The sequence below is a fragment of the Neomonachus schauinslandi genome, chromosome 2 (genome assembly GCF_002201575.2).
Source record: "Neomonachus schauinslandi chromosome 2, ASM220157v2, whole genome shotgun sequence".
NCBI lineage: Eukaryota > Metazoa > Chordata > Mammalia > Carnivora > Phocidae > Neomonachus > Neomonachus schauinslandi.
This window is the reverse complement of record NC_058404.1, coordinates 39180201-39207861: the sequence shown is the minus strand read 5'-3', so window position 1 is coordinate 39207861 and position 27661 is coordinate 39180201. Positions and strand designations below refer to the sequence as shown.

The 27661-nt window shown below is 37.0% G+C and overlaps 1 protein-coding gene across 3 annotated transcripts; it reads right to left on the bottom strand.

Moving 5' to 3' along the window:
- Positions 1 to 252: 252 nt before the first annotated feature.
- Positions 253 to 26866, bottom strand: POLB (DNA polymerase beta). Of its 3 annotated transcripts, none has more exons than XM_021681539.1 (14): positions 26538 to 26866; positions 26141 to 26198; positions 23555 to 23621; positions 20060 to 20134; positions 19415 to 19473; positions 17781 to 17830; positions 15587 to 15638; positions 13971 to 14025; positions 13802 to 13874; positions 9035 to 9105; positions 8227 to 8313; positions 2417 to 2481; positions 1770 to 1909; positions 253 to 502 (listed from the first exon to the last, which is right to left on the bottom strand). In XM_021681539.1, exons 1-14 carry the CDS (start codon positions 26596 to 26598, stop codon positions 408 to 410), a joined length of 1008 nt encoding a protein of 335 aa, XP_021537214.1. In that variant the 5' UTR covers positions 26599 to 26866; the 3' UTR covers positions 253 to 407. The 3 variants fall into 3 exon arrangements, with proteins under 3 accessions (XP_021537214.1, XP_044768225.1, XP_021537215.1); XM_044912290.1 differs by having other exon boundaries at positions 1770 to 1815; positions 26538 to 26761; XM_021681540.2 differs by lacking the exons at positions 13802 to 13874; positions 13971 to 14025; positions 15587 to 15638 and having other exon boundaries at positions 336 to 502; positions 26538 to 26754.
- Between the last annotated feature and the right edge of the window lie 795 nt (positions 26867 to 27661).

Here is a 27661-nt window from a genome sequence, read left to right as displayed (position 1 = left end):
ATTTATGAAGGTCCCTAATTTCTAAAGAATATTGAATCATCCTCCAGTTCCCAGTCTCTGACTAATCTGTAATTAATAAATGGGAGGAAAGGTAAGTAGGGTAATGTGGTTTACAGCAGAAGGGCAGAAAATGAGAAAATAAATATTCCCACTGAACACTGCTAACATCTCATCTCTTCTCTCTAATAAACCCTTAGTAAAGTGTGATCATGAACATACATGATACGTTATTTGCTAATAAGAACAAGAACATCTGATAGTAGTATGAGAGGCTTTATTGACTACAATGCAAGCTAAAGCATGAAGAAGAAACAATCATTTAAAAACACCAAAGACCCTTACATAGCAAAGGTTAAGAAATAAATTAAGACTCCTGCTGAGCTAAGCTGGCCTGAAAAGAACGGGCCTTATTCACTCCGATCCTTGGGTTCTCGGTATTTCCACTGGATGTAGTCAAAGATGTCTTTCTCACTATCCACCGGCAGAGGTTCTCCAGCGACTCCTTCAAGTACAGAGAAAAAAGAAACTCACTTATAAACCAGTTTTGGAATTTAGTTATGAGGATTTAGGGATGACAGTTGTATGGGACTCACTTTCAGAAGGAAAAGACAATGGTAACCAAGTCACTAAAACATGATATTGACCTCCCCCTCGCCCATCCTCCCACATGAGCTTGTGTTTGAGCTTTGCACATATATTACCAGTGCTACAAAAGGAACCTGAGCATCCCAACTAGGGCCATTGAAGTGATCCTAATCCATGATTTTCCTCTCTGCTGAACCTCCACTGTAGCCACCGTGGATCATATGAAATACTCTAGTTACTTTCCTTTGCAACTCAAAATGTGGCCCCTGGACTAGCAGTATGGGCATCACCTGGAAACTTACTAGACATGCAGAACCTTGGGCCCCCCTCCAATTAGAATCTGCATTTAATGAGGTCCCCATGTGGCGCGTACACACACTTACATGTGAGAACCACTGCCCTCATCTACCAGGGAAGAAAGCCCTATTTTATCCTTTCTGGACAAAATTTTCATTTTCCTGGTAGAGAATAATAAACCACACAGTACACTGTGAAATGTTAACAAGCATAGATTAAGCAATTCTTACTCTTTAAACTTTTTTTATTTAAAAAAATTTTTTTAAGTAAGCTCTATGCTCATCGGGCTTCCTGCTCAGCGGGAAGCCTGCTTCTCCCTCCTTCACTCCCCCTGCTTGTGTTCCCTCTCTCGCTGTCTCTCTGTCAAATAAATAAAATCTTAAAAAAAAAAAAAGTAAGCTCTATGCTCAAAGTGGGGCTTGAATTCACGACTCCGAGATCAAGAGTCACATGCTCTACCAACTGAGCCATCCAGGCACACCAACTCTTTAAACTTTAGAAGGCATGTAGCCAAAGCTACCAGGTTTGTCCTGGCACTAAAAGCAATGCTACCGAGATTCTTCAGAAGTCTTGGAGATGCATGAAAAACAGACAAAAAACCCACTTTAGACCAATAAGATTTTTTTACTGACCATCATTAATTCGGTCTAATAGAGCTAGAAATAACTCTTGCTATCAAGGCCTCCAATTGAGGGCTTGAGAGCACATATGGATTTAAAGACCCTTTTATTGCCTGAGGGACTCACAATACAAAGAAACTACAATTAACTGGTATAATCACTTAAAGGCTTTTGAGAGAAACCAAAGCTGCTAACCCAAAGTAGCTTTGAAAATAACTTTCTCTCCAGATGACCACGATTATCTCTAATGCAGACACAAATACCCACCAGTGACTCCCAAGGGACGGATTGTGTACTCATTGATTGTGAAGCCCTTTTCTAGGGCATGAGCTCTCATATTCTTATTGAAAATATCACTCCCAGTGAAATAGAGAACACCACAGTAATACTGATCCTTGGGTATCAACCTAAAATAAATAGATAAATAAATAAATCTTTCACCACACATTTCAAATTTGGCAAAAATAGGACTCTTATAATCAATAAGGCACAAAACACCTAACATAAGTCTATGTGGTCTAATAACCTAAGGAGGAGACTATCAATAGGTAGACTGTTGAAATTACTCCCAGCTTTCAGTTAGTCTAGGTTTCAGTAAACTATGCTCTGCAAGAAGTGTGGAGAAACGAAAAGCAGTATCACGTATTACAACTAACTTTCCCCAGGCAGGAAACTACTTTTGAGCTGTGGAAGGCATCATGATGAGATGCAAATCTAGAGAAAACTGATGAGATTCTGTAGACAGTCATTATTATTTGCATATTTTCAGGCTAAGCAGTGTCCATAGCACGAACACATAGCATTTCAGAAAGAAAGGGAGTTCTAGACATTTATGTGAATTCCAAGATACACAGAGGACAAAGGAAGGAGAAAAGGGAAAAATTAATAGGTCAGCAACAAATTTTGAGTAATACCTTATATCAATTCTCCTGTGTGGATACTCCTTTTCATCATTTTTACTTGGAAGCTGGCAAACACCCTAAAATGGATATTTCAAAGAATGCTTAAAGACGTTTTTAACTTCAGGCTTAACTTTAATCGAATATTGTTAAATGTGAGGTTTTTGCTTTAAATGCAAGCAGTTTTAGAATCCTGGGCACTTTTAATTTAGTGGCTTTCCTATGCACTATATATTTTCGCCACCTTTCTCTTATACTTTGTGGTAATTAAAGAACTACAGGAAATAGCAGACAAGGATTCTAGGTATGAGGATTGGCCTTTGTGTGATTCTAAACAAGAGCTAATCAGGGAAAGCATCAAACATAAAAGACACAGACCAAAACAAACAGAAAAGCAATCTGCAAGAAACAATTATGATTGAGGGAGAACATCAGAAGAGCTATCAGTAATAGTTTAAGATATCAGAAAATATTCCATACATGAAGAAAGGGCAGAATACTACAGAAAAAGAACACTTAAGGAAAAGGCTTAAATCAAAATTAAAAGTGCAATAGCAGAAGTAGAAGAGTTTAAAACTGAGGAAATCTCCCAGAAATTAGAAAAGAGAGATGAAAAATAAGAAAAATTTAAAAGATAAAAAAATTAGAGGATCATTTTCTTTCTTTTCTACAGGTGAGTTTTCATTATACTTCTACAGTTTTCAAACAAAAGTTATCAAGGTCTATTTAGTAATCTTTTCCTTTTCTAGAAAAATGGGTTAAAATTCTGGACTGGGGAGCAACCCATAAATACATTAAAAAGAGCCACAAACATCAAAAGTTTCAAATTAAAAGTTTCAAATGCAACATTCAAAGAAAAGTACACATGTGACAGGCTTCTGGTCCTAAAGAACAGTTGACTGAGTACACATGTCACTAAAAGCTATACTTTTTCACTTAGCAACATAGAAAAATTAAAATCTAGAATCTAAAATGGGTATTTTCTTTATCTGTTGCTATGGCTGAAAGATTAAGTGAAACCTGTTTATCTTCAAAATATGAAACCTACCTTCTTAGGCATTAACAAGTTCCAACTCAACCTTCAAATGGATCAGAAATGCTTTCCATCTGGAATTACCATGAGGTATTACCTTGCGGATATGGATGTTTGAGTGCCACAGGCAATGATCTTGCCGTTTGTCACATTAGTAATAGGATTTTGTCTAATGGCTTTGTTCCTTTCCTAAAGGCTCATTTTATTTCCTGCACTTTTTCTGAAGTGTTAATATTAAAGAATTTCTCCGTATTATTGTAAATTCTTTATTAGATGAGTGGATTAGTTTTGTTTGGCATTTCAATTGGGTAGCTTCATGCTGAGCGTCTGAAATTAAAGCCTCTTTCATTGCCTCAGGGTAGTCAAGGGATCTTCTATTGTCCCTTGAATCCTTACTGTAGATATTTCACAGAAAATCATCCTGGGCCAAACTTGCACAAAATGCTAAAATCTGCAATATATAAGGCAAACAGGCATCTAAATGCAGAGGACATTTTTTTTTCCTTCCAAATGCTATTTTATTCACAGGAAGATAACTCAGTTACCTAAAAATCGTGGCTTTACAAGAAGATCTGGAACATTAACCCTGGCTTTCCTAAGGTTTGGTGACTATCAGTCTAAAGGAATTTATGTTTTGAAGAGTACTTGAAAAACACATGAACGGTCATATGTTTCAAACTGCAGTCAGTGGTTACAGCAACAAGAGGTTTTGAAATCAAGTGGATATGGAATCAGAATGGTTTATTCCACTCTGATGTTTTTGTTTTTTGTAATCTCTACACCCAACATGGGATTCGAACTCACAACCCCAAGATCAAGAGTCCCATGCTCCACAGACTGAGCCAGCCAGATGCCCAGGTTTATTCTACTTTGTAAGCTGAATTCATTTTGCAGCCAATTTCCTTTCAGAAACAGAGATCCCAACTTTTTTGGCTATCTCTGCTAAGGTCACACCCCATCACTGCTCCAACTCCCGCCATGCTCTCGGACTGGCTAACTCCCTGACCTCAAGTCCCTCCCCAAGGCTCCTCCCTTCAAACAGGCTGCTTCCTACCATCCTATTCAATGGGTTTCCTGCACGTCCATCTCCCCATACCCTGCTCTTCCTTTTTTAAAAATAGTACTTATTATCCTGATGCCTGGGTGGCTCAGTCGGCTAAGCATCTGCCTTGGGCTCTGGTCACGATTCCAGGTCCTAGGATAGAGTCCCATGTCAGGCTCCTTGCTCAGCGGGGAGCCTACTTTTCCCTCTGCCTGCCACTCCCCCTGCTTGTGCTCTCTCTCTCTCTGACAAATAAAATCTTTAAAAAAAAAAAAATAAAAATAGTACTTGTTATCTTAACCTAACACGCAATTTACCTATTTATTATGGTCATTTTTTTTTAAAGGTTTATTTATTCATTCGAGACACAGAGATACAGAGAGAGAGAGAGAATATGAGCAGGGGGAGAAGCAGGCTTCCCGCGGAGCAGGGACCCCGATGCGGGGCTCGATCCCAGGACCCTGGGATCATGACCCGAGCCGAAGGCAGACGCTTAACCAACTGAGCCACCCACGCGCCCCTATTATGGTCATTGTTAACTATCAGTCCCTTCTCACACCCCCCAAATATAAATTTGACTGAAATTTGCTGGTACATCCCAAGGTCCTAGAACAGTGCTGAGGACTTAAGAGATGCTTAATACACAGTTGTTGAACTGGCCGAACACACCTTCTCATCCTACTCGCGCTCATTCTCCCTGTCTTGTTCTTCCACATCACACTTCTCCCTCACTTTCTGTCCCTCTTTTGGTTTCCCAACTTACACCTTACCAGGTCACTTTCACAGATCTGTTTCCAAACAAATATTATATCTACATTATATCATATTAGTAGAGCACTGTGTAATCCTTTGAAGATCCAGTCATATGAAGATACATGTACAAACTCTTCAAAGTTTCCATGTATATTACTTAATTTGATCTGCACAATAGTCCTTTGACACAGGAGAAGTATATCATTTTATAGATGAAGATATTAAGGCCTTACAGAAGTAAAGCAACTTGCCTAATGTCATACGATGAATTAGTAATGGAGCCAGAATAAGATTTGATAGCTTCCGTATCCAAGTCTACTCCTCCACAATGCAACATAGCAACACACACCCTTTTCCTTTGCAACTAGATATAAATCACCTCTTACTGCCTCTACAATAAATTGATTTGAGAGCTAATTTGGACTGTTTCTCATCCTAACATATACTAATTATAAATGTCAAAACAGCAGGCTCAAACATGGCATTTTTTTAAGCTTCAGAGAATATATGAGCCACATGTACAGTATCTGAACTTTATACACAAACCATCCATCCACTAAGATGGATTCCTACATCACAACATAGAGGCCTTAGTTTCTTGCTCTAATTGTCAACTGGGTCTTCTCTACTTTAAAAACAAACAAAAACCTGCTTTCTTATTTTTTTAACCTGTTTTCTTCTGGAAATTGATGTGAGGGATTCTCTTTCTGGCAATAGCTGTCTATGTGCTGCTAGGAATAGACTGAGAGATTGGGAAGGTCAGATAGAGCAAAGGTTTCCACAAGTCCAGCCCTGTCCTAGGACTGATGAGTGGCCTTAGCCTTTCAAATATCACATACACAAGAAGGTCTGGACCAGCCTGGTTTGCAGCAGTCACTGGAATTTGGCTGCGAGACAAAGGTCTTCTCTGCTACAACTAAGCAGCTACTGGGTTAACCCAATTCCACCACTGCTAGCTATTCTCTATGTTCACATTCATGTGGCTACCCACCTCTCCTTTTCAGCTTTTACCCAGCCCACCAGCTTATAATGTGTCTTTGTATTTTTGCTAGCTGGATTACTAGCCTCTGCTGGTGTTTCCTCTGGATCTCTCTTTGAGCACAGCACAATACTACTCAAACTGCAAAAAAAAAAGTTTCTGCTACTACATCGCATAAATACCTTCCTGGTTGCTGACTCTGAAAAGAGATAGTGGGCTTCCCCAGTAGGAAGTCCTAGGGCCTTTCACAGAGATGACTGTTGGAAGTAGGCCAGAAGGGGTCCCCAGAATATGTCCAGGCATACCAGGACACTCTCCTAACAATGAAAAAAAAAATTTTTTTTCAACTTGTCTAGCACATGTTATTTTTAGGATTTCATCTGACTGAGTGTTCTTTAAATGTAAGATTTGCGCACATTCATTTTGAGTGCATTAAAATCAATCTCAATTTAAAAGGGATATTCCTATAACATATTTAAACCCTATTTTGAATAACATCTCATGTGTCTAGGGGTGCCTGGGTGACTCAGTCAGTTAAGCGTCTGCCTTCGGCTCAGGTCATGATCCCAGGGTCCTGGGATCAAGCCTGGCATGGCGCTCCCTGCTCAGCAAGCCTGCTTCTCCCTCTCCCTCTGACCGCCGCTCCCCCTGCTGTGCTCTCTCTCTCTCTCTCTGTCAAATAAATAAATAAATAAAATCTTATAATTAAAGAACAACAACAACAACAAAAAACATCTCATATGTCTATATTTCTGGGCATAGAGTAAAAGCTCCAAATCTGATAGATTTGGGAGAACAACTCATAGATTTGATTCCCAAAGACTGACTAGAATTTTTATTTTTACCTTTCCCATAGTTCTTTTGAAAACATTATAAAATGTGGCCAACTTTGGCAATCAATACAGTTTCATAGCCCATTAAAATCACCACATTGAAATTAATGACCTGATTTTTTGGGGTGTCTGATTAAATATACACAACATAAAGTTTGCCATTTTAACCATTTTTAAGTGTGCAGTTCTACAGCATTAAGTATATTCACATCATTGTGCAACTACCACCACCATCCACTTCCAGAACTTTTTCATCTTCCCCAACTGAAACTCTGTATCTGTTACACAGTAACTCCCTCTTCCCCTTCCCCATAGGACCCTGGCAGGCACCATTCTACTTTCTGAATGACACGATACTTCAATTAGCTCTATCTACCACCTTCTACTTTTAGCTAAAACCACTGTCAAATTTATACAGTAAGACTCTCGCTAATATTAGCATGTCCATTCCCCAAAAGCACAGTCTCTTTCCATTTCAGGCATATAACTTGGGAAAAAGGGAATTCAAAGTACAAATTTAAGTGAGCAGTAGAATAAAGGTAACTATTACCTTAGTCCTAGATTTCTATTTGCCTTCCTGTCGGTTTTTATGCAGGGACATTTATTAACCTCTTTTTAATTCATCTGACATTTGTTTTGAATCTTCAAAGTTTAATTCCCTAGGCATATTACAGGATTTTAACAGATCATCATACGGGTGTCACTCTGAAAATCTCTGCAAGCGTCCCCCTCTATTAACTCCTCTGCTTATCATGCCACAAAACTTGTTTGTATCACATACCCCAATTTCTTTTCTTTCTTTGGTGCTGTAACAGATTAATATTCTTCAGATAATTCTAATCTCACATACTGAAGAATTCTGAGTCAGAGAATATGAGAACATTTCCTATGTTAAGGAAAAACTTATGATGTGTCAAAGTCATTTACAGAAATTTTAAAAAAGAGTAGATTATGCATAATTATGTGTTCCAATGGCACAGATTATTTACAAGCGGGGGAATTTAAAACAAAATTCTTTACTAAAATATTCTGAGATTAGCATCCTGTTAATTCTTCTATATATTCTCATGGATATCCTATTTATTGACTGTAATACTGAGATGCAGTGAGGTCACATACTCAGAATGGGCACTGAACAGTTTCCAAGGTTTTTTTTCTGAAGTGTTAACTCAAACGAGTACTTACCATGAACTTTGTTTCACCTTTTGACAGAGTATCTGTAATAAAATGGACCTTCTGTAACTGCTCCACAACACGATGTAACAGCTTTGGCTATGGAAACATAAATAGGAAGTAAGAAAAAGAACAATTACTCTTTTATAGCAAGAATAAAAGAGTTTATGTTTTGCATAACCTATGTTTCCTGCAACATTTTTAACATGAGTTTTTTGATTATCTATGGACAAATGCCTAGTTTTCCTCTAAGTACTTTTTTCTTCAACACAAAATTCATTTATCAAATGAAACCTATTTTTAGGAACCATCATTCTTCACCAATATCAAGATACCCCCAAACAGACATCATCTGTTTATCTGTTTCATTAAATCAAAAAGTTAGCTGCTTCATCTTTAAAAGGTATATATTCCAAAGTCAAAAATGTTTTGCCTTCATGGGTTTTCTAATAGGAATAAAGTTTCTTAATATAATATTGTTTAATAGAAAAATATATCCTTAATGAAAACCTGAATATTATACTGGATATTTCTAAAATACCCATGAAAGGCAATAAACAATTCTGAAAATGTTTTACTAAATTTCATTTTTTTTTCAAAAATCAGACTATCCCCTCCATTCCTTGTAGAAGAACACACTGTGTATCCCTTTCAACCACTTACTTTGCCTTTCACAGAATTCAGTCAGTACAAAGCACTTAAACTGACTTTTCAGAAAGATTAAAAAAAAAATTCATTCTGAAATATCCAAGTATCATTTAGAAAATGATATTCACTGTTGTGTAACACTTAACACATTTGTTTATAAATTCTGTGGTACCTGTTTGGTTGATTCAGAGGTAAAGCTTGGATGGGTCAGAAGAACATCCATGTCACCACTGGACTCTGCACCTATGAAAATAAAAAATATGTATGGAATCCTACATATAAATCTATCAATTAGGCAAACAGAACCAAGGCGATGTCACATGGAGGAGCCTTATTTCTTATAGCCTAACTCTCTTTTTCACTGCACTTCATATTCAGAATTAGTTACAAGATTTCAATTTTCTGTCCAACTATTCAGGTATACTGATGTAAACAGAAGAATCTGGGATAACAACATTAGATACGCATTATATACAATTGGCTAAATGTATTAAAAATGCACCTAATTACTCAATAATGAATAAAAACATTTAAAAACAACATTCTTGCAAAGAAGATATTCAGATGGCCAAAAGATACATGAAAAGATGCTCATCGTCATGGAAATGCAAAGCAAAACCACAATGAGATACCACCTCACACCTGTCAGAATAGCTAACATCAACAACACTAGAAACAACAGGTGTTGGCAACAAGGATATGGAGAAAGGGGAACCCTCTTGCCCTGTTGGTGGGAATGCAAACTGGTGCAGCCACTCTGTAAAACAGTATGGAGGTTCCCCCCAAAATTAAAAACAGAACTACCATATGATCCAGGAATTCCACTATTAGGTATTTACCCAAAGAAAATAAAAACACTAATTCAAAAATATACATGCACTCCTATGTTTACTGCAACATTATTTATAATAGCCAAGATGACCAAGTGTCCACTGATAGACGAATGGATAAAGAAGATGTGGTGTGTGTGTGTATACACACACACACACACACACACACACACACACACACGCACAATGGAATACTACTCAGCCATAAAAAAAGAATGAATCTTGCCATTTGCAACAACATGGATGGATGAAGAGTGTATTATGCTAGGTGAAATAATTTGTCACAGAAGGACAAATACCATATGATTTCACTCTTATGTGGAATTTAAGAAACAAAACAGACAAAGAAAAAAAACAGACTCTTAAATATAGAGAACAAACTGGTGGTTGCCAGAGAGGACATGGGTAGGCAGGGATAGGTGAAATAAGTGAAGGGAATTAAGAGTACACTCATCATGATGAGCGCTGAGTAGTGTACAGAACTGCTGAATCATTATATTGTACACCTGAAAATAACTATATGTTAATTATACTTGAATTTTTTAAAAAGCTAAAAATATGAATTTAAAACAATTAAAAAGGGTAAACCCCCATCTAAAAAAAAGCTTTAAAATACACCTATGAACACTATATATCTGAAAACCTCAAATTAAACAGTATGTCCTAACCCTGTAAAGATTAATCAGAAAATCCATTTCAATTCTTATGACTGAATTCATTTAATGAATATTGGTAAAAATTACTATTATGGTATCATGGATAAGAATATAGCATTTGAGGGGTGCCTGGGTGGCTCAGTCAGTTAAGCATCTTTCGGCTCAGGTCATGATCTCAGGGTCCTGGAATGGAGCCCCACATCAGGCTCCCTGCTCAGCAGGAGTCTGCTCCTCCCTCTCCCTCTGCCCCTCCTCCCGCTCACGCTCTCTCTATCTCAAATAAATAAATACAATCTTAAAAAATATATATAGCATTTCATAATGACTTAAGATTTTTCTTTTGATCCCCACTCTACAACCACATAACTTTAGGAAGATTACATACAATTGTTTATACTTCCTTTTATTATAATACTATGGAGTTTTGTTTCCATTTAATTGGATTTTTTTCACTTAAAATTTTTTTTTCAATATTGCAAATAAGGACTGTATATTCCTTTAGACCTCAGTTTCTCTGTCTATAAACTACTAAAAACTACTCTATAGGCCATTGTGCAACTAAGAACATATGTAAAAGCATCTAGAATAGGGCCTGCCACACAGTTGGCATAAAATAATACTATTTCCTTTCTTTGTACTTTTATTAAGGACAATATATGTAAAACATATTTTTTTCTTCCAAGATTTTATTTAAATTCAAGTTAGTTAACATATAGTGTAGTTTTAGTTTCAGGAGTAGAACTTAGCGATTTGTCACTTACATATACATAAAACATATTCTTGGTCACCGAAGATATGGTAGTGTCTCTGGACCACCATTTTATACATCAATAATGTTTAACCAGATATTTAAACATAAAGAAGACTAGATTCAATGTGTGCTGATCCCAGGACATTCATGGAAGCTATTTTAAGAAAGAAAATTTTGTCTTCTTTTCATTTTTCTCTTAAAAGTTAAGTGTCTTTTATCACCTACCTACTACCAAAAATGTATTACTCTATTCATTTAATAAGACTCTTGAGTCACAGACCTGTACCCCTGAAACAAATAATACATTATATGTTAAAAGAAAAAAAAAAGAGAGAGAGAGAGTAGGAAGGGAAAAATGAAGGGGGGGAAATTGGAGGGGGAGATGAACCATGAGAGACTACGGACTCTGAAAAACAAACTGAGGGTTCTAGAGGGGAGGGGGGTGGGGGGATGGGTTAGCCTGGTGGTGGGTATTAAAGAGGGCACGTTCTGCATGGAGCACTGGGTGTTAGGCACAAACAATGAATCATGGAACGCTATAACAAAAACTAATGATGTAATGTATGGTGATTAACAAAATAAAATTAAAAATTAAAAAAAATTTTAAAAATAAAAAGTAAAACAATTTACTTTAGCAAAAAAAGGAAAACAATCCAAGAATCTATTAACAAAGGGACAGATAAAGTATGGAATATCCACATAACCAAATGTTATACAGCTATAAAAAAGAATAAGGATGCTCTCTATATACTGATGTGGAAAGATCTCCAAGATGTATTTTTAAGTGAAAGAAGTAAGGTACAGTACTGTGTATATATTATGTTATTTTTGTGAAAGAAAGGGGGAAGAGGACACCAAGAATGTATACTCACTGAATAAAGAAGATGTGTACAAATATACAATGGAAAATTACTCAGTCATAAAAAAGAATGAGATCTTGTCATTTGTGACAACATGGGGGGATCTAGAGGGTATTCTGCTAAGTGAAATAAGTCTGACTGAGAAACACAAATACCACATGATTCACTTATCTGTGGAACCTAAAAAACAAAATAAATACACGCAAAACAGAAACAGGCTTCCAAGTACAGAGAACTAGTAGTTGTCGGAGGTGGGGGGTAGGTGGGGAATGGATAAAATAGGTGAAGGGGATTAAGAAATACAAACTTCCAATCATAAAATAAGTAAGTCATGGGGATGAAAAGGACATCATAGTTAACACAGTCAATATCGTATGAACATTGTATGGTGATGGATGGTAACTACACTTATCATGGTGAGCACTGTACAGTGCACAGAACTGTTATCACTATGGTGTACACCTGAAACTAATGTAACACTGTATGTCAACTATACTTCAATAAAAACATTTTTTAAATAAATAAAAATAAAAAATAAAATGGGAAAAAACAATGTATATTCACATTTATTTATTTATATTTACATGTAAAACCACTGAAAGAACACACAAGAAAGTGGTCATTAATGGGACAGTGGTGGGATGTAGTGGAGAGGGTGAACCAGGACAGGGCAGAAGGCAGACTTCTTAGTGTATACTTTTTTTATATTAAAGCATGCAACCATATAACCTACTCAATAATAAAAGTAAAATAAAACAGAAATACTGAAATCCAGAAAGGTTGTCATCTTCAACTGAGCCTGCATTTGGCTTGCTGTGTACCCAAGTCTGTGTTTTGAAAAATTTAGATTCCAAGACCCCACCCTAAGAAGATTCTTATTTAGTAGGTTTGTAGCAGGGTACAACAATGTTTTTTGTTGTTGTTGTTGTTTTGTTTGTTTGTTTTAACTTTTTTAGGTATTTTCTGATGCACAGAAAGACTTGACAACTGGTTAACTTTAATCCTCTGATTTTGCAAATATGGAAAATAGGATGTGGAGAGATAGACAGACTTCAATCTACAGTGACAGTAGATTTGGTCTCAGGATCCAGTTCTTTAGGCCCCAACCCAATGTTCTTTCTACTTATCAGCAATTATGGATTTAGCACTTTCCTCTCCCTAACTCCTGATTCTTACAGCAGCTACCCCGAGAATTTGGGACAGCTCATCACCTACTGCCTAAGCAAAACTCCAAAGGTGGCCAGAGATTCAGTCAGATATCTATTCCAAAAGTTTTAAATCAAGTTTTTGTATTCCAATTTTTAAAGTTAATATTTTAAAATTTATGTTACCCTTCCAAACCTTGAGCCAGTAAGAAACCAGGATTCTCTTGGTTCTCACTTAGCTCGCATTCACATAGGAGAAGGAGATCTTCTGAAGGACCTGGTTGTTGTGAGAATTGGTTTGGAACTAGTGCTTCAGCGACATTATTTTTAGATTCATTATAGAAAACTTAGAAAATAAAAAAAGTTAAAAAAACAAAACACCCCACCACCTACCCATAGCTTCACTTCCATCTAGCCAAACAATCACTCTTAGGATTTTAATACACATAAAATTATTCTATAAAATTTATTAAAACTAGTCATTAAAATATCATCCTATAATAAAATCAGGATGAATTTCCTCTCATTTTTAATACATATTCCTATCTATAAACAAATAAGCTTAGCTAATGCTCTACTGGATCTTAGTAAATCTATTAAGTAACACAAATTACACCTCTTTAACCCATTTTTTTGGTATACATTAGGCAATTTTAACATCAAGGCATGAATAACCTAAGATTAAGAAGTATGTTACCTCTTCTGAAACTGCCACAGACTGTAGCAATGTATTCAGAATCCACTTTTTTAACTTCATTTAGTACAATATCCTAATAGAAAAAAAATTAAGTCAGTATTCTAAAATGGCTTTTCACCAAGTGACATTCTCAATTCTAATCAAAGAATACAATTCAGCACACTCTTACTTGCATTTGTAACATCTCTTCACGAGGAATTCTTTTCTCAAAGTCCTCAAAATATCTATAAAGACAGAATAAGTAGACAAAAGATTTTTGTGAAATTTAAATCTTCTTAAAAAGTTAACTGCCTACTATATCAAGTGTCCTTATACCAGCAGATCATTCAAAAATCAAGACTAAAGTTCAGTAAGAAGATAACAGTAAAGCTGGGGGTGGGGATAGGTTTATTTCTTAAGGGATAGGTTTATTTCTTAACTTAGACCAAAATTTTTAAGTGCCACCCTTTATTATATTCCAGATACTCCATCAAAACTTATCTTAAATAAACTTCATATTCATATACCAAGAGTAAATAACAGTTTTAGTATGTTTCCAAATTAGACTGCCCCCTACTGGCAAGTCAAGGGGTTACAGTTTATTGCTCTTTTATCCTGCAAAATTATCATATTTTAAAACATTATCCGGATAACATTATGAGTGAAAAAAAAGCCAGTCACAAAGACTACATATTGTATGATTTCATTTATATGAAGTGTCCAGAATAGGCAAATCTATATTGACAAAAAGTACATTAGTGGTTGTCAGAAACAGGCAGGGACGGAGGGGCAGCTGGGGAGAAATGGGGAGTGAAGGCCAACAGATATGGGTTATTTTTGGGATATAACAAAGATGTTCTAAAATCAACTGCAGTAATGGTTGTACAGCTTTATGAATATACTAAAAACCACTGAACTGTACACTTAAAGTGGGTGAATCATATGATATATGAATTATATTTCAATAAGGCTGTTATAAAAATATCTCAGTATGAAATAACATCTAAAAATGATAAAGCACCTGGTCAAAACCAAGTCTCACAACAACCAAGTTCTTCAGCAGATCTCTATTATGTAAATGCAAGGAGAGTGAGAATATCCTGGTCTCCTACTGGCTCAAAGTCTTGGAAGAGCAGTGTAAGTTTAAGGTCTTACGGTAAAGCATCAACAGCAAAGTTCAGGGGGTTATTAGGACTGAATTGCCAACAAGACTACGTAAGACAGGAGGAGATACATGTTTATGTACTATGCATTAGAAAAAATCAATTAGAAAAGGGGTTCCAGCACATGAAATAATTATGGATGCTGATATACAACATTCCTACTAGTTATTCCTACACCATTATTTAGGTGTTTGGGTTTTTTTCTTTTTCTGTTTTTAATTTAGCATTCCATGTTCATGTCCTAGCTTCTCAGGTAGACTCTAAACTACTTAAGGGCTTTACTGACCCTGTTTATATCCTTACCCCAGACCTAATGCAGTGCTTTCTACAATGTTTAAGAATAAAATAAGCACCCACTGACTGACTGATGTACTCAGTCCTATATGTTTTAAGACTCCACTAAAGTCAAGAGAATGAGGGAAATACTCAAAACAAGAAAACAGACTAAAAGGTAATAACAAAACGTGTGAAGACAGGCATATTCTCTACAAAAGTCTGCAACAAATCTTAGCATTCCTGAATAGAAAAATGCTTGTGTTTATTTAAATTTGAAGAACTATTATGGTGTATGGAAGAATAGCTATAAGAAATTTTATACTTTTATATCTCAAATGTCAAAAGAAAAGAAAATTTGCTATCTTACTTCAACCCAATTCGCTGATGATGGTTCAACTTATCTTCATTTTTTCTGAGATCTGTATAAAGGACATATAAAGTTGAGGTGCTAATTTAAAGATTTTTGGGAAAAAGTTGCTAAATTTACTGATCCTTTTTACAAAGAACTACTAGGAAAATACGCTAAAATGACTGAAAAGATAAGAAAAAAAGAAAAGAAAAAGGAAAGAAAAAATTCAGATATTAAGAACTAGATAAAAGGTTCTTCAAATCAATGTAGTAAAATCTAACAGTTGATTTCATGATCATTTTTACTTACTGAATCAAAATTTCAATTATAGTTACACAGAATAATAGATAAAACATACCAGGATCATACCACACTTCACTAACTATAGTAAAAGCCAGCCTTGTAAGAACCTACATTGCTAACTTATGGTAATAGCAGCAATCACAACTTCTGAATGTTTTAAGTATTTCTATTGCCCATCTGCTGTTCACTCACTCCTTCATTCAATTAGTATTTATTGAGTAATAACTTGTACAGGCACTGTGCTTAAAATTCCGTTGAAAGGAGAGGTATTATTTTCATTATTTAAATTAAAAAACGTCCTATCATAACATCGTATCTTAAATCTAAAAGTGACTTAAGGATGCCTGGGTGGCTCAGTTGGTTAAGCCTCCAATGCCTGATTTTGGCTCAGGTCATGATCTCAGGGTGGTGAGATCAAGCCCCACATGGGGCTCTGTGCTCAGCAGGAAGTCTGCTTCTCTCCCTCTCCATGTGTCCCTCCCCCGTTTGCGCGCACAGCTACCTCTCATTCTCTCTCAAATAAATAAATCTTTAAAAAATAAATAAACAAAAGTGACTTAATTCCACTTGGATGTTCCTTTACTGGACATGAGTACAGGAGTAAGCCTTATGAAAGGAAAAGCAAGATAAGTATGCTCCCAAAGCAATTCCTATAGTCACCCTTACATATTCACAAACAAATTCTCCCTGGAGATATACAATGGAGAGAATCTTTATGATACATGGAGCACTTAGTATTTCTCATAGCTGTGTGTACACAGTAAACACTGAAAATGCAATGGAAATAATGAGCTTGTTATATATAGGCACATAGATGTTGATAGTTATCATATTACGTATCTGTGAATTGTGAAATAATGTAAAAACCATTACAGCAGATCTCTGACACTCCCAAGGGATGCAACTTTTGTTTGAGAAACAAATTCTTGACCCCTTTCACCCATATTTCACTCAGATAAACCAAATATGCCATATGCAGAAAAGCACACACCCTCTCTGAGACACAGATACAGTAGAGTTTATTCTCTAGTTATAGGACTCACACAAATTCTTAACTTTGTAGTATTACTAAGTAATCATGCCTCTTAAGAGTCAGTTACTATTTTTAATTACTTATTAGGTACCAACCACTGTGTGCTAAGGGCTTTTCATATATTACTGCATTAAATCATATGAGGCAGAAATTATGATAGCATTTTGTAGCTAAGAACCCAAAACACCATAGTCATCCATTCTAATCAAGTGGTGGAGATTAGATTCAAACCCAGATCAGTCCCTAGAACCTGTCCACTTAACCATTTGGGTACAAAGAGTTGAATTCACAAATATTAAACCCCAAATGCTACAAATATACTGCAATAAATCTCTATTTCTATCTCCATCTATAGTATATACCCTTAAAAGTATGAAGAAATAAGTTACATTCAAAGGATTAAGCTATCCTAGGTTTAAGGAAAATGTTTTATAATTACTTGACTTAGACTCTATTTTTATCACTTCTTTGAAAGCAAAAATTCCTTCAATAAATATTGCAAGACTCTTACAGAATCTTTCTCAGTATATATATCACTTGGCCTTTAGGCTGAATGTGTAGGATTCTATTGTCCAAAATTTTACTAGAGAAACAAAGGCAATTTAAATCTAAAAGTCTGCAAATGAAATCATTTTAAACTAAGAAGCCACTTCTTGCTCTTCTTGATTTTCTTCTAAGTTACAAACCTAAACATGTTTAACACAGGAATAAAAACTACACTTTATACCTATTCTCTACTATAGAGCTAAAAAGAAAATCTTAGCATTCCCTTTTACTAGCTGAATAAAGGTTTCCCAAGTTCTAGTTTGCTAGAGCATTAACCATCCTTCAGGAGCATATTTGACTTGGAATTGATGACCTATTGTACATACTCACCTTCTAATGTTTTAATTCCTTCATCTACAAACTTCCTTGCAGCAGATGGACTACAACGAAAGAAAAGCATTATCTCACTATCAAGTGAAACTCAGTATATTGAATGAAACTCAATTATTATTATTGTCTTCTTTTGTAAAGAGTTACTATGGAGCTAAACAAGACCTGCTAAAATGTTGTGGTTATTTTGGTGATTTTATCCAAAGAGAAGAATTCTTGAAGCCTCAATCTAGGAAGACAACCATGAACCTGGACATGAAAAAGACATCTAAGCAGCTAGGTGTTATAATGTACATGTACTTCATAAAACATACATACAAACAGGAAAACAGTTCATCCATTCAAATGAGATTAACTGAGGTCCTGTTATGTGCCAGATAATCTTCTAGGTGCTGAAAATACAGCAGGAATAAGACAAATAAGTGCCTTGGTCTTCCCCACTTACATTTCAATGAGTAGAGAGAGAAAATAAGTAGGTATAAACAAACATTAAAAAATATCAGGCAAATGAATTAAAATAGGGTAATGTGACAGACTGGATGGGTCCTACTTTAGATTGGGTAGCAAGGGAAGGCCTGTGAAATGGTATTTAAACTGCAACTTTAATGACAAAGAGTCTTTGTACAGAAACTGTGTGATACAGAAACAGATATTCATAGCAGAAAGGCAATGTGACACATAAGAAGTAGAACTGAATTGGGAGTCAACAAACATGGATTCTGACTCTGCCAGTTATCCCACTTTCTGTATTCAGTGTTCTTGCCTGGAAAAAGAGGATAATAACACAGAGGCTCTCTAAAACAACTTCTAACATTTTAGAATGGCTTTAAGTCCCTAAGGAGTCATGCTTATTTTCAGTATACTAAGTTTAAGAATTTAATATATTTTAGAGTAACTTTCATCAAATGTTGCCATTTAAATGAACAATCATCACGTATCTAAAAGAATGCCTCATTCCATAAAGATGAGACTTAAGTAAAGCATTATAGCCTTAATGGCTTTTTTTTAAGATTTTATTTTTTAAGTAATCTCTACACCCAACATGGGGCTCAAACTCACAACCCCGAGATCAAGAGTCACATGCTCCACCGACTGAACCTGCCAGGTGCCCCACAGCCTTAATGTTTGAATGTTAATCTTTATGTTGTCAAGAAGTGTCCAAAAAGCCCCTTTTGGTGCTAACTCAAATTTTAAGATAAAGACTCCTTCAGGAAAAAATGCTTGGGTGCTTGTTCCAAATTTTTAAGGTATTATGTTAGGTGCTTTGAAAAAACAGTTTAAATGCTTAAGATAAATATGCTCAGAGAAGCAAAATCTGGAGGGAGTGAGAAGATGTACACAGAGCAAGTGTTAGTGGAGTTTAGAAGGAGATTAGAAGGAGATTATTTCTGGCCGGGGAATCAAACTGGTTTTATGAAGGAGGTAACATTTGCCTTGGATGGGCTTTTAAAGTAGAGGTAGCACCTGAAGGGCCAGCCTCAGACACGTAAGATATGGAAGAGTGAACTATATGGTCAAAGACACAGGGGTGAAAAGGTCCAGGTTTTGAAGAGAAATAGCATGTACTTATTTTGGCTCACGTAAAAAAATAAAACCAACCCTACTGCTGTGTCTGCTTAGAAAATACTTCTTACCCAATGCCACTAACTCGAGTCAGAAAATTGATAGATGAACTCGTGTCATCCTGCCGAATCTTTAAGAAAAAAAAAAGTCTAATAATGATTTAGCAATGCTTTGAGGACTCAAATTATCTTATTGGAAATGTACCAGTCTACTAAGAGACCTGAAGAGCCATTTACATCTGCCTGGATAAACCTCAGTGGTTTTAGATAAGTAACAAAGCAGAGAAGATGTCTCATCTCTTAACTTATCCCATACTTTAAAAAGGCTTATTCATAAAAGACCCTAAGTAGTATAATTACAATCAGGGTGAAATAAAACCATAAAAATGCTTCGGAGAGTTTAAGAATAGAAATTCTAAAATATAACAATGTTTTATCGAAGTTTATAATCTACCTTCTGAATGATACTGAATATAAGGAGCTAATTCTATCACAGATGCTAACAGTCTCTAAAATGTCACATAAAATAATTGAATATTTTACAGGAACAGTATTCAGAATTTTTAAAATAGAACACTTAAAGCCATAAACGCCACTCCTCTTTTCCTTCCTAGTCTCACCAGGTAAATAACATCAGTCACCCTGCAATGATGCTACATGATAGTTGCTATAAAGGCAGACACTATCATCAAATAAGCAAACAAGTTAAAATTTTACCTTTTCCAGCTTACGCAATTTTCCAGTCGCTAAAAATTCATCAATCTTTTCAGCAATTTTTGTTCCTACTCCAGGCTAACAGAAAATTAAAAATATAAAACTCATATAAACATAATGCTTACCAAATCACTCAAAGATAAAGTAAAAAATAGGAAATGAAAAAAAAATGATTGTCACATGACCAGTTTTAAAACAAAGGACACAGAAAATTGAGCCATGGCGAAAATACATATTCTCCCAACAAAATTCTTAAATGATGACAAAAGAGAAGCCCTAATAAAACAATTCTAAATGACTTACTTTTTTTAAAATTAATTTTTGTTGTAGAAAAATTAGAAGAAATAGAGTTGCATAAAGAAAAATATATAAATCACTTGTTAATTTCATTGCCCTGAAAATTAAAATAAACTGTAATCTCATCACCTAACATCTGCTACATTGACTTCTTTTAGGCTCACATACATAAGCAGAGTTATATGTGCATGTACATATATATCTGTATATGTATATACATATTTTCCTTACAAAAATAGAATCATTCTGCTTTGTACTTTTTTAACTTAAAAATACATCAGGAACAAATTTCCATATCAATATATAAATACAACTATCTTTAATGGCTGCGTGGTATATCACTGTATGACTATATCATAATTTACTTAACAAATACCCTACTATAGGAAACATTTAGATAGTTTACAAATTCTGATATAACAATGTCATGAACATCCTCCAGAGCAGAGGTTCTTAAGCTTTTGCATCGTCATCACCTTGGGGATGTGTTAAAACACAGAATGCCAAGTCCCACCCTAGAGTTTCTGACTTAATAGGTTGTATTTCTTTTTTTCCTTTTTTTTTTTTTAAGTAAACTCTATACCCAAGGTGGGACTCGAACGCATGACCCTGAAATCAAGAGTCATGTGCTCTACCGACGAGTCAGCCAGGTGCCCCAATAGGTTGCATTTCTAACAAGTTCCCAGGTGATGCTGCTGCTGGTCTAGATATAGCACTTTGAGAACCACTGCTCTAGAACGGCACAAACGTGATAGCCACCAGCCACATGTGACCTTTTAAGTTTACATTATTAAAATTTAAAAAATTCATTCCTCAGTCCCATTAACCACACTTCAAGAGCTCACCGGCCAAATGTTGCTCATGGTTACTTTAATGGACAGCACTGCTCTAGAATATAAGCCCTATGAGAGCAGATCCTGTTTTTACTGCTTTACCCCCAGCACCTGGATGAATACCTGGCATATAGGTGCTCAAAAATTATGAACTAATGAATCCTAGTATACATATATCTCCACTAGTTTCCTCAAGATAAACTCCTCAAAGTGGAATTGCTGGGACAAAGGATATATACATTTTGCCAACATTCTGCCAAATTATCCTTCAGAAAAGCTGGAAATAACCAGGATTTCCATCCTTAGTAACTGAATGTCTTTTTCCACATCTTTATCCACACTGTATATTATATTTGATGGTTTGATAGCACCATACAGCATCTTGTTTTAATTTGCAACTCTGATTATTAGTGAAGTTGAACTTTTTCATGTTCTGATCCTTTTTTACTTTTCTCCTTTAAATAAGGGCTTTTTTTGAGTAGTTACAGGTTCACAGCAAAACTGATCACAAAGTACACAGTTCCCATATACCCGCAGCCCCCATACATGCACAGCCCAGCCAATTATCAACATCCCCCACCAGAGTGCTACATTTGTTATAACTGATGAACGTACACTCAAATACCATCATCAAAGTTTACATTAGAGTTCATTCTTGGCGGTGTTGGTCCTCTTTAGTTAAATGTTCAAATGCATCAACATGTGTGCCAGTCATTCCCCACTGTCTCTTAGCCCTAACCTCACCCTTCGATATTCTTGATTTATTTAATGTTTAAGTTAAGTTAATGTTAAGTGTTCCAAGACTACTGAATATTCAAGTTCTGAAAATAGCAATTACCAGATAGAAATAAACAAGATTCAGGAAATGAATAGACTAGAAAATGGAAACTGCTCCAGTTTCTCATTTCCTATATCAGAAGATACATACTGGCCTAAAGCAATTTAAGCCCAGGCTATTTTCTATACTTAACATTAATGATTAAGAGGCAAACACTCATTCCGGAAATATCAGATTTCTAGAATTATTGAGAAGCACTCGCATGGGCCAAAGAGTAGGTCAGTGGTTTTTAATATAATAGTGGAAAGGAATAATGATGAGATTTTCATATAAGTCCAGTCTCATGCAAAAGGAATTTTGGATACTTTTGTGTTCTTTTTAGGGATAAACCATAAGCTCAGATTTGGGATAAAGTGCATCAGAGCTTGTCAAAAGTTTGAATCTAATAAGTGAGCAGGCTACATGCACTTAACATAAAAAAAGAAATTCAGTAGTGATAAAAGGGGAACAGAATGGAAGCAGAAGTGGCTTTGGAGGTTAACAATGCCTGCGTTCACCAAGAAACTCAGAATTAAAATCCAATGTATTTATAACTTCCTTGGCTAGTCTAGTTGGGGAGGATATACTGATGTTGAGAACTATCTATGGCACTAAGAATTTAAAACCTATATACCAGGGCATGATTAGCATTGAGTAATAAATTCAAGATAAAGATGTGACACATAATTAATATGGATAATCTGTCACTCGATCATAAAATGTGTAAGATTTATAATTCTATGACCCTGAAAGGTGAAAATACAAGGACAGTTAGGGTTCATATTTTGAAGGCTCTCATGAGAAAATTAAGGACAATCAAATATTGATACCTAAATTCTAGAGGGCTTTTGTGAACACAAATGGGTAAAGAAAAACAGAAGAAGGTGATAACTATCAGGACGACCTAGACTAATCAAAAACCACATCAGTTTGACATCTTTCACAAAAGACAAATAAGATATGGTCCACAATTTTGAGGAACTTAGAATCTTTTAGTGAGATTTAGATGAAAGAGAAAAATCTATCAACAGGTAGACTTTCCTAGGATATTCTTAGCAATATTAATGTAAATTACTAAGACATGTGATCCTCTAGAGACTGTGACACATACCGTGACACAGCATACAGGGCTTTAAGGAAATTACAGAGAAGAGGGCTAAATGCAGTAATATACAAAGGGGCTTAATTATGTGATTAGTAGGTCAGATTTCTTTGGGAACACCAACTCTCATTAACTCACATAAATTCCTATACCAGGGGATGAGAAAATGATAGCTGGAGACCAGATATGCCAATACCATTCTGTCACTATACAACACTGAAGCTGAAATTCAATGTGAGTACATGTATATATGGCAAGGTACAGAAAAAAATTGTAATTATATATATTTAAAGTGAAATTTCAATCCACACCCTTCCCAGTAAAAACAAGAGTGGTGAAATCTGCCTGTGTGGGTCAAGGCAGCTTCACAGAGGCAAATTTAGTTTTGAGGGAACCCACCAAATTTGTACATGTGTGAACTCTTCATTCAGCTTGCTCACTAAACTTACCAATTTCTTAGCTTCTGCTCCACTCTTTATTTTGTGTGGGTACTTTGCTATCACAGATGCTGCTTTTCTATAAAGAGCAAAAAAAAAGAAATTCAGTTAGAAATCTTTTTCTTAAACTGGAATACACACAAGCAAAGATGCAGCTTCAACTTTTATCACAATAACTAATTTCCCACATCTGTGTCGAAAACTCAGAGGAGCTGATAGACCACCTGCATAACTTTCAGAAGTATCTTGAAAATCCTCACATTTAAGGATAACATAATTTTACCTGTATATTTAAAACTAGGGAGATTCGGCAAACCAGCAGCCTTTCCTTTTTGGGATTAAGCTAGTTTTTAGAAATTGTTCATAACTCTCATAAAAATGTGCCACCTAGTGGTATTTGGACTACTAGATACCAAACTGGCTTAAGGATGGTTTTTGGGTTTTTTTAATATTTATTTCTTTATTTGGGGGGGCAGGGAGAGAGCGAGAGACAGAAAGAGAGCATGGAAGCATGTGGAGTGGGGAGGGGCAGTGGGCGAGAGAGAATCCCAGGCAGACTCCCTCCAAGCTCAGAGCCCTATCCAGGGCTTGATCCCATGACCCTGAGGCCAGGACCTGAAGAAACCAAGACTCAGACGCTCAACTGACCGCGCCATCCAGGTGCCCTTGGATGGCTATTTTTAAATTCATGGCTTAAAACTGCAACTGGATTCCCCTGTGTCCTTATACTTATGTTCTTTTTCTTCATTGCTCTCATTTCCATTCCACATAAAGCACTGACCTGTGATTCTTGCCCATCTCCACACACATCCAGCTCAGTAATCTGGTGACACACTGGGCACACCCTGGGAGCTCACTGATGGTCTCCTGTCTATAATTTCAATGCTAAATGTAGTTTAGTAGCGATGCTGATAAAAGCCAGAGTACATCTAAGTCCAAAGCATAAATATTGGGTAGTCTTTGCTGCCTTGATTTTTCATTCTATTCTAATACATATAAACCTTTAGATTTGGATTTCAACTTCTCTATTAGGATATTACTGATGATGAGTCTGGAAAAGTAGGTTGAGGGCAGTTTGTTGAGGGAATTGTTTCAGTAAAGACAAGTAGTTCCGGACAATGGTATTATGGGGCAAAGCGTGAAGGAAAGAAGAATTAAAGCATGAAAGGCTTTTTATATGCCACAATGCATTTGGGCTTTATCAAGGTAAAGAGGAAATATTTAATTATCTGATATGGAAGAATGACAGGATCAGGTAACTATTTTCAAAAGAGTACTTTGGCCACAATCAAGAGAAATGTATAATCAGGGTAGGGAAGAACATGCAGGCAACACCTGCTTTTCCAGACTTATTTCCCACTCAGACAAAGTGCATTACTGACTTCTGGGAAAATGTTATACTCCTTCAGGTCTCAACTCCTTGGCAGATTTTGTTTCCTTTCTCTAGACTGTTCTTCCTTTCATTTAACCCCTGACAGGCTCCTTCAAAACTAAACACCTCCTCTCTGAACTTAAACAGAATATAGGGTTGATTTTTAGATCATCAAATGTGTGGATGATAGTACAATTACTTTAAAGAGGCAGTCAAGAGAGATAAGGAAAGGAGCATAATCAGTTTTTAATTATGTTGAGCTCAATTTTGAAAGGATGAAGATAAAGGTAAAAGAGGCCTAAAAATCTTGAGAAAAGCTTGATTTGGAGTCAATGACATAACCAGTATCCAAAACCAAGAATGGTTAAGATTGCCAAGGAAATTATGAAAATGAGAAAAAAAGGACTAAGGGCAGACCTCCAGGAACTACCAGCATTGAAAGGAAGATAAAAGAACAGATAGGAGTGCCATCACGGAACTCAAGGGTAAGACTTGAATGGAATGAGCTAATGGTGAATGCCAATGAGAGTCCAATAAGGTGAGATGTAGGTGAGACATTTTCAGAGGAATGGCAGGACGGAAATTATACCACAATGACATAATGAATGACTAGGGCTAAGGAAGTGCAGGCAAGAAACACAGATTATTCAAGAAGTTTAACTGTAAAGTGGAGGAAAGAGACAGGAGCTAGCTAGAGGGCAGAAGGAAGTTAAGATTGCTTTGTTTTTGTTTTTAAGAGCTGAGGGACTTGGACATGTTTGTAGGCTAAGGGGCACAAGTAACTGGATGTGGGAATAATGACTACCATAAGGGCCCTGGTGAGATGGACAAGGACTGGATCCAAGGATCAGCCAAACACTAACCAGATGGAGATCTGATTCCTTGATGAATCACATCTATTTCACAGCACAGACCTCATCCACTGTCTGTCACTATGGCTTAAAATCAAACTGCATTTTCAGCAATTCATATTTGATGATGGGAAAAATACACATCAGCTACACCTATTTTCAATCAGAATTGGGAACTCATCAGAAATGATCCTACAGAGTTCTGCCCGAATTATCCCAGAAATATTGCAGTAAGGTACCACCACAGAGTCAATACCCTCAGTTCTTGCTTTTTTCTCCTCTTGCATATGGTCCAAATATCCACTGGCCCCTCAGCCCTGTTAACTGCCACACATCCCAGGACGCATGCTACCAGAGAATGCTGCACCGTCCCACCTGTAAGCATTGTACTTGTGGATTGCCTGGTTCACGTTCTTCTCAAAGTTTGCGAGTTCTGCAAAGGCAACAAGAGGTTGGGGTGAACAAGAACCGCCACTAAACAAACGAGAACTGAGTTTTTCAGAAGGGGATGTAACAGCTTCTTAAGGGACAGTGACCCCCCGCTTGTACACGGGCCAGGCCAAAGACAGCCCAAACGGTGACACGGGAATCCCCAGCAGGACTGACATTCAACCACCAGCAATGGGCGCCGAAAGAAGATCCGCACCGAAGACTACCTGCTGCAAGGGGCCGACCCCATCCACAGGGCTGTGGGGACGGGAGAGAAGCAAGGGAAGGCAATGAGGTGGGAAGAAAGGCGAAGAAAGCCAGCAGCGCCCGGCCCGGTGCTAACCTGTGAGCATGTCGGTGATTCCCCCGTTGAGCGTCTCCTGCGGCGCCTTGCGTTTGCTCATGGTGGCCTGCACCCGAGGACGGCAGAGTGCTCAGAGCCGGGGACTGGCCCCCTCTCCCAGCTTTAAGGAGGGGCCGGGACTTGGAGAGGGGGGCAGGACCAACCCAGCCCCGGCAAAGCCAGCACGACCCACTGAACAATGGCTGCCTCTGACAGGGGGCGCGGCACGGCGCGCGTGGTGACGTCACGCGCTCGGGGCGTGTCGGAGGCGGGGCTCGAGCGGAGCTCCCTGGGCGTGAGAGAGAAGGGAACGCGATGGCGAAGGAGACCTGGAGGGGGAGGCTGGGTTTGGCCAGAGCTCGGGTTTGGCAACGGGGTTTCTGTGGGAAGTCCTGGATTCTTAACCTAAGACATTATGTCTGTTTTCCCAATACGTTCCTCCGGATTTGTTTCCCCAGGAGAGGAAAAACAAGGAGTCCGACTTTGACTGTGAAGTCAACACTTGAGATGGTGGGGTGGGAGATAGCGATACCGAAGACGACTCTTGTGCAGGTATCATCTGTGCACAGTAATAGTGATTGAGTGCAGGACTTACTGCATGTGGTAAGAGGCGAACACCGGCATCGTACTTACTGTCCAAGCTTTCTGTAAGAATACAGTGCCCGTGCACAGTGCAGTGGAGTTCCCTCCCTCGGGTGCAAGCGGGAGAGGAGAAGGAAATATGCCAGTTACAGGAAAGGCTCCTATACTAAAATTTTTAGCAGATATGCCAACCAATGTCAAAGGTATTTTATTTTTTTATTCCCCTGCCTTTTGCGGTAGGAGCTAAAACGAAAAAAAAAAAAAAAAAAAAAAAACAGTAGGAAGGGGAGAAGTGTTAAACCTAGATAATGAACAATAAAACTGTCGTTAAAACATGATGGATGACGTGGGTGCCTAGCTGGCTCAGTCGGTGACTGTGAGCATAGCGCTCTTGATCTGGGGTTTTTAAGTTTTGGCCCCATGTTGGATGTAGAGATTACTTTAAAATTTAAAAAGATGGAAATGTGACATCAGCAATATTTTATTTTACAAGTGTATCTCCTGGGTTCATACTGAACTGCCAATTCCAGGCAATTGCTTTG